General features: G+C 41.9%; 1 protein-coding gene across 1 annotated transcript; it reads left to right on the top strand.

The window, feature by feature from the left end:
* Positions 1–464: 464 nt before the first annotated feature.
* Positions 465–1,327, top strand: LOC132070791 (uncharacterized). The gene is made up of 2 exons (XM_059467894.1): positions 465–1,133; positions 1,229–1,327. The coding sequence occupies exons 1-2, from the start codon at positions 465–467 to the stop codon at positions 1,325–1,327; spliced, it is 768 nt and encodes a 255-aa protein (XP_059323877.1).
* The last annotated feature ends 6,232 nt before the right edge of the window (positions 1,328–7,559 follow it).

Raw genomic sequence — 7,559 nt, 5'->3', positions numbered from 1 at the left:
TACAAGGCGTGGCTGAATCATACACGGAAGGGATCCCAAAGAAGGAATTAAAACAGTTATTATTGTGGGTGAGGCTCAATTATCCACTTGCAGAAACATGCCTGCTATTCGAAGTGGGGTTTTGGCAGGAAATTAAAAGACATTTATATCTCTTAGCAACGAAAAAAGATGAGACAGCATTAAAGCTGCTCTCGCCAGCAAGAATAATGCTAGAAGGCATTTCGGTGCAGTCGAAAAGACTGGAAGAGCAACGAAAATTTGCGGGACCCTCAGAAGGAGGGGGGGAGCAAAGCTCTGAGAAAAAATTAGCTCTGGCCTCAAGTAGCCAGGGGGAAAGGGCTCTTGAGGAAAGAGAGCAGGAAATAGTATTAAAGCCTCCGGTCCCAAGACCCAGAAACCCCAGGAAACTCCTAAAGCGTCCTGAAACCCCGGAGAGTACAGGGGAGTCAGGATCGGAAGGGGGGATGCAGGGGGGGGAAAAGGGATCGGGAGGGGCGATTTCTCGCGGCGGCGCGGCGGCAGAGCAGGGCGGCCAGGCTGCGGCGGTGCAGGCGGGAGGCGCGGGTAAAGAGATAACAGGAGACATGAGTTCCGGTGTGGCTTTTGTCAGCGCAACGCCGGGGGCGGCGGCCGCCCCGGCCGGCAGGGTAGCAGAGATGCGTGCAAAAGGCAGGACTCGCAAAGACCCGGGGGGGGAGTCACAAACCAGCACGGGGGTGTTAGACACGGGCGGCGAATTGGGGGAAGCTGCGCAGCCCCAAAGGGCCACCGTAGGGAGACGCAGGAGGCGCGCGGTTGTGAAGTCAGACCCAGTGCGGAGGTCGGCTCGGATTGCGGAGTGGGCCCGGGGGCCGGCGGGGGGCGGGCTGTGCACACCGGTTGGAGAAGTGGTCACAGCGTCAGAGGAGGAGGAGACAGAGTCAGGGACAGACCGAGGGGAGGAGACCTCGGAGGTGGAACAAGGGGGAGAGAGTGACGTCAGCTCGGGAGAGACAGGGAGCGGCTCGGAGAGCACGCATGCACGGAGAGCAGAACGCGGGCGGGGGCGGGCCAGTTCCCCTGTGACGTCTCGGGCGAGGAGGGGCCGTGCTCGGGATTCTACATCCCGGGACTCCACACCCTCTCCAGACTTGGTGCCTTTATTCAAAACCCTTGGAGTCCAAGGCTCATCCCTTCAAGGGAGACGTTCTGGTGTTCGAGCTCCATTTTCAGCTGAATTAAAAGCCAGGCAGACTCGGTCTCAGACACGGCAGTCAACCGGAAGAGGAAGAGCAGTCGAGCTCATTCCGTCATCCGAGCTGGGGAGGCCGGTGACAGCGCCACCTAGTGGGGGGCAAGGGTTTCGCTTGTGTTTCCACAGATCGAGGTCTGAAGTGGGTGTCAGCGCGACACATGAAGCCATTTTGAACGCGAGAACACGAGAACGCTGATCCAAGAAACAAAGAGACGTGTACTCAGACAGAAGTTGAGACTCAGACTGGAAAGAGCGATTCAGAAGAGAAATAAAAAGAAACTAAGGACTTTGGGGATTTCACATAAAAGCGAAGTAATGAGTTTCATGATGCTTATGTGCATCATTCTTTCATTCATTGCAATAAGCAATGGTAGAATTCTTTGACATCTCTCCCATTTGGAGAGGAATTTTAAAGGTAGGGTTCTATGTACTGATAGTTCTCCTAGTCCTCATACTTGTTGTCCCATGCATATTTGCATGTTTAAAATGTGCCATGAATCAGATGGCAAAAGAGGTCTTCTTGGTGCAAACAGAAGGGGGAGATGTGGGATCTCAGCACCTCAGGACTGAGGTGCAGAGTGACCGAGACCACCCTTAGGGGGCTCGGGAGTCCTGGAATATTGCCAGAAGTGTCTGGTGGCTGGACTTTGATCCTACATGGGAGACGACACCTGTATGAGGATGGGAGGATTTCACTGGGGTAAATGGTGAAAGGATAAGTTAATTAGAGTGAAACACAGGGTTTAAGATTTCTGTACAGGGGGGTCTAAAGAAGTAAGATGGAGGAATTAGGGCGTGTCCTGTCCTTCTTCTTCTTCTTCTTGGCCTCCATCTTCTGTGGTGATGTTGGCACTTTGGGATTGGTTATTACTAAAAGTGCACTGGTTAATAAGGGTAAAAGGCATTGGGGAAAATTGGTAAATATTGTATACGTAATTTTGAGTATAAAGATAGGTGACCGTCCCGGGGGCTCGCAGTGTGCTCATGGCTGGCTGCTGTGCAGACCTCTGTCGGGCTGAGAGAAAATCTTTTAGATAAACAACTAATGAACACAGAGACCGAGAAAAAACCTGAAGCCTCTTCTCGTCCTTTGAAGCGCGGGCTGTCCAAGTCCACCCCGGGCCTTTCCAGGTCATTTAAACAGCCAAGAAACCGACATATTTGGAGAAATATTTATTTGCATGAGGATGAGTTCTAATGCACATCTACAATATCAACCTTAAGCCAATATTATAAAACTGCTACATCCCCTGTTCTGCACGTCTTGACCTTTGTGGAAGTATACTGGTCACAGCAATGCTCACGCAGCAGTTTTCATTGTTAAGAACCATCCCACTCAAAATCATCTTATGGTCAAAAGGGTAGAGCCAATGTAAAGCCAGTAATTTATAGTAGTCAGTTTATTTTTTAACAGTCCAATAGTCCAAATTATCCATTCAATACAGGAAGGACAGGATAATAATACAGGGGTTTTTTATGTGTTTCTTTCTTTGTTGCTGTTATGTTAAACCTGGAAGTACCCCTCTGTTTTTTCATGCTGGTCATTTAGCAGGTACTCATTCAGAGCACCTTGAGGAGAAGCATGGAGAAATAACACAGGTCCATGCCAGAACCAGTGTGATGTTCATAGTAGGGATTTTTCCTTTCCTTGGCCAGTAGGAAAAGCAGGATCTCATTATCACCACTTTTTTTCTTCTCAGCTTGGAGGTCTATTTTGGTCTGTTACTGCAATTCACAATTTTTTCTGATGGACTGGAAAACAGGACCAGCATCCAACAAACAGTATTACAAAGTCCTGCCTCAGTCTGGAGAGCCTTGAGTCACGTTTACTGGAATACAGAACTCCAAATTTTTTATATGGATAGTTACATATCCTTTTTCATCTTTTTTTTTTTGAAACTTAATGACTGAGTGAAAGAGAAAAGAAAGACTCTGGAAAGGAGATAGGATCTAAATGAAATGCAATTAAAAAAAAAAAAAAACAAACCAGAAAATCCAGAGATTTAATGACTACAAGAAAGTGGTCTGGGAGGAAATGAGGAGCATATACAAAGAACCAAAAGAGGCCAAAACTAACTTCACAGATGTTGGAAAAGCAGGGAAAAAACAAAGAGAAAGACAAAACTTGGAGGGGAAGATATGAGGGACATGACATGGATTTAAAAAAAAAAAGGAAAAATCGTAGGTTATATGAAAGCCATGAAAAAGCATGGCATACCATCAAGTGCAGGGACATGCACCACAGCTTGCGCAAACTGATCCCCCTTGAAGGCCAAAATAAGTAAGAAGGAATTAGGAACACTCTGGAATGGAGATAACACCATGGGAAATAAAATTGAAGAAGAAAAAAAGAAATTGGGGAATTTAGTGACTACAAGAAAATGGACAGGGGTTACATCAGGTGGAGTGCAAAGAAGCAAAAGAGGCAAAAACTAACCTCACAGATGTTGGAAAAGTGGGGAAAAAATCAGGGCAGAAGACGCAACTTGAAGGGGAAGATATGAGGGACACAGCATGGATACTTTAAAAAAAAAAAAAAAAAAAAAACGTAAGTAATATGAAAGCCATCAAAAGGAATGGCATGCCATCAAGTGCAGGGACATGCATCAAAGCTTGCACAATTGATCCCCATTGAAATCGCAAGATTTCGATTCCCTGCCCGAAAAGAAATTTCTTTTCCTTTCGGGAAGGGAAACGGGATCTTGTGAAACAGAAAAGAAAGACTCTGGAAAGGAGATATGATCAAATGAAATGCAATTGAAAAAAAAAAAAAACGACCCAGAAAATCTGGAGATTTAGTGACTACAAGAAAGTGGTCTGGGAGGAAATGAAGTGCAGTGCAACGGACCAAAAGAGACCAAAACTAAACTTCACAGATGTCGCAAAAGCAGGGGAAAAATCGAGGAAGACACAACTTGGAGGGGAAGATATGAGGGACATGGCATGGATACTAAAAAAAAAGAAAAAAAATCATAAGTGATATGAAAGCCATCAAAAGGCATAGCATGCCACCTAGCGCAGGTCTTTCTTTAGAATCAAACATCAAGCTTTAAGTCTAAGGCCACATTTTCCAAAGGTGATCTCTAATTTCTTAGGTTTTGGCTGGATGACTTCAGTATAGGCAGAATGTCTGGGATGCTTTTCCAGGCTGCTGAATTCTCCCAGCACAGATCAGGGTGTTCACTATGAAGTGTGAACATGTTGTCATTATATCGCAAGGGTTCTATTGGCAATACATTGCAGGGGTTCCATATTTCTAGAGTTTTGTTATCTCCTACATGTTTCTTGTAGGCAACTCCTCTAGGCATTGACTCGGCACTGACTCTTCCTTGTCCCTGTAGTAGCCAACTGACTCCAGTTCCCCTCAATCAACCAATCCACTCTTTTATAACACTCTTCTTATTGGCCACAGCTGCAGTCTCTTAACATCAGGCCTGCTCCTAATCCTTAATAATTGGCTCAGCTGCAACTCTTTAGGGGGTAAGATTACTTTCTACACTACCTTTATTTACTTATGCCCTATCCTCCTACATGAACACTCAAGTCAGGGTGTGTCTGCATGGGTATCAAACGTCTGGGTAAATGAGTTGTGTGAGGATGCAATCCCTGTACTCAATAGCATACATAATCTCAGAAGGAAGTATGCATTTGTTGATGCAGAGTATGGGGACTCTCACTCCAGTAGTGAATAAATGGATTTATATTTTCCATCTGTCTTAATTCATGACCTTAGTAAAGGGAATAGAACTTCAAAGAAAAAGAGATCACGGACTTTGCTAAACCTTACACAGTGTGACTTGAGCCATCAATCTCGTGTGTCTTGATCCCTCTGCAGAGCCTTCCTGCTCTCCAGCTGATCAAAGCTCTCACCTAAATTGATGTTCTCTGCAAAATTTGGGACTGCTTTTCTGCTTTCTTTTAGGGTTTTTACACTGTGTGTAAAGTCAATTCAGTGCCTAAAATAACTGTATCCTTTAGGAGTGCTCAGTTGCCTGACAAAGGCTTGTACTTTGGGTTTGTAGTGTAGCTGAAAAGTAAGAACAAATCCGTCCTCTAAATAATTCTTTAATGTCAGGAGTAAATTACATAGAATGTGTGGAGGAAAAGAACATCCACACTATTCTGAGCTAGAAGTCTTAGTGGAGATGTTCTATATTAGGGGTCTGGTTCTCATTGCTTCAGCATAGCACCATGAATGTGAGATAAATATCTGCTAGCATCCTGCATTTGAATACTCTGCACAAAGAGTTTGGTGCAATCCCAGGGACAGAGACAGTGGTCAGTGAATAAACAGTAAGCTGTGCGTGTTGCAGGGCTTCCCTGTAGCTGGGATGATGAAGATTCTGTTTCTCCTTCAGCACTGGACAGGTCTGAAGGACTTAAAGAAGGAGGCAGTTCAGCAGAGACATTCACAACACTAGGCCTCAGCAGATATCAGAAGACAGCAAGTCACTAGGTCTCAGAATCAAAAGATATTTAAGAAATATCCACTATGAATAATATATTTGTGTTTTTCTACTCAAAGGGAAAACCTAGAGCTGATAAGAATGTGACTTGTTCAAATGTAATTACTGAGGGAAAATAAATAAATAAATAAGTTTGTTTACTTTGTAACAAATTTTTTTTTTAAATTTTGGTTTTTCTGGAAAAAAAAATCTAAACATTCATAGAGGTGAAAAAAGTCCTTTCTTTAATCTTAACTTTCTAGCAGGGAGAAGTGATAGGAGAAGGTGAGGATAAGAGTTATAAGAAGTCTTCATTTACACTGGTAAGATTAAGCAAAATAGGAATAATGTCTAGTTCTATTCAAAAACTTAGTCTAGATCTTAGTTTCTCAGACTTGTTAGTACATTTCTTTAATTACAGTATGCTTGCATTTTGAAATAGCAAAGATTCAGATATAACTTGTTACATTTTTCAGAGGCTTAAAGAGATTAAAATTTGATTCTATAAGTATTTTGATATCTAATATCATCTTTCATAATGTTCTCTTGAATCTTAATGTAAATACTTCTAGTGCTTTGTAGCAATTAATCCAAACATAATTTTCAAGATAGAAAATCAAATACATGCAAGTGATTAATTAAAATGGAAAAACGATGACTTGACTTGTTCAAGATCAAAAGCAAATACCAGCTTTCTTCCTCTGGAGATTAGTCCAAATATCACTGCTGAAGTATGTCTCAGCAGCTCAAACATGCATTTTTAATCACTACTTTTCTTTATACCCGTTACAAAATTAGAAATAGCCCATTACAAAATTAGAGGCTGTTTATAGGCTTGGAATCTTTGGAGTTGTTTCTGTTTGTGACACATTTTTTATGAGCAATAAGCTATATGTTCTTTGCTAAATTATCTCCCATGCATGTGAGATACTAAAACTTGAAAGAGCCTGACAGTCCATACTTGCTGCCTTCAGCATTTCCTTCCTCTTTTGAAGATGCAGTCTTTTCCTAAGTCCCTTCCTTGCAGTGTTTTCAAATCAGGAGGAATAGATGTGGATTACGTAACTTAGGAATTCATTTTGATGAATTCCCATCAGCAGTCTTCAAAACGTCTTTTCATTTACTGTTCCAAGTGTTTAAAAATACTCTAAAATTATTGCTTGTTTCCTAAGTCACAGGCAATGATCTTTGTGATATTTCTTTTCAAGCCTTTCTATTTCCAATACAGCTGATTTATGTTCTTTTTTGAAAACTTCCCTTTGGCACCAGTGATAGGGCAATTGTATTTTGCAAAGAAGTACATGTAGAAAATTATAATAGACTCTGTTTCCTAGTGACATTTTAAGCTATCCAACACTCCAGTCTACAGCTATTTATTGTTGCCAAATTTTTTTTTGGGGGGGGAGGCAGAGGGTTGGGGTTCTATTGCTTGTTTAATTTTGGTTTGTTTGTTGGTTTGTTTGGGGTTTTTTTGAGGCGTAATGCTTTTTGGTTTTATTTCTTTGCTTTTTTTTTTTTTGAGGAAAAAAGTATCCATTTCCTTAATCACATTGTGTCTTTTTTTATTAAGTGAATGGCTATAATCTGAGTTACATAACTGACTTTTTTCTCTTACTCTGGCACATGGAATTTTTTTAAGGTAGAAATCACAAGGCACATAAAGTGGAAAGGGCTATGAGTAAACAGACACATGTGTTTCCCTCCTTTTTAAGAATGGAGCTAACATAACTAATAGCATAAAATTATTGTTTAGCCAATGAGTAAATACAGTGATTACTGTATTGTCCACAGAAAAAGTTAATTTAAAAGCATTATAATCCATTATAAAATTTTGAATATTGACAAGCTGTGTTTAAAACTCAAGTCAATCTACAGATTAT

This window comes from Ammospiza nelsoni, chromosome 1, assembly GCF_027579445.1.
Source record: "Ammospiza nelsoni isolate bAmmNel1 chromosome 1, bAmmNel1.pri, whole genome shotgun sequence".
NCBI lineage: Eukaryota > Metazoa > Chordata > Aves > Passeriformes > Passerellidae > Ammospiza > Ammospiza nelsoni.
The sequence above is the reverse complement of the archived record's forward strand: the minus strand, read 5'-3'. Positions and strand labels throughout refer to the sequence as shown.

What these genes read in the sequence shown, in the direction of transcription:
- LOC132070791 (XM_059467894.1), top strand. Translation starts at nt 465, where the DNA reads ATGCAGGGGGGGGAAAAGGGATCGGGAGGGGCGATTTCTCGCGGCGGC. An exon ending in CCACACCCTCTCCAGACTTG is followed by an intron (nt 1,134 to 1,228) that starts GTGCCTTTATTC and finishes ATTAAAAGCCAG; the next exon opens with GCAGACTCGGTCTCAGACAC.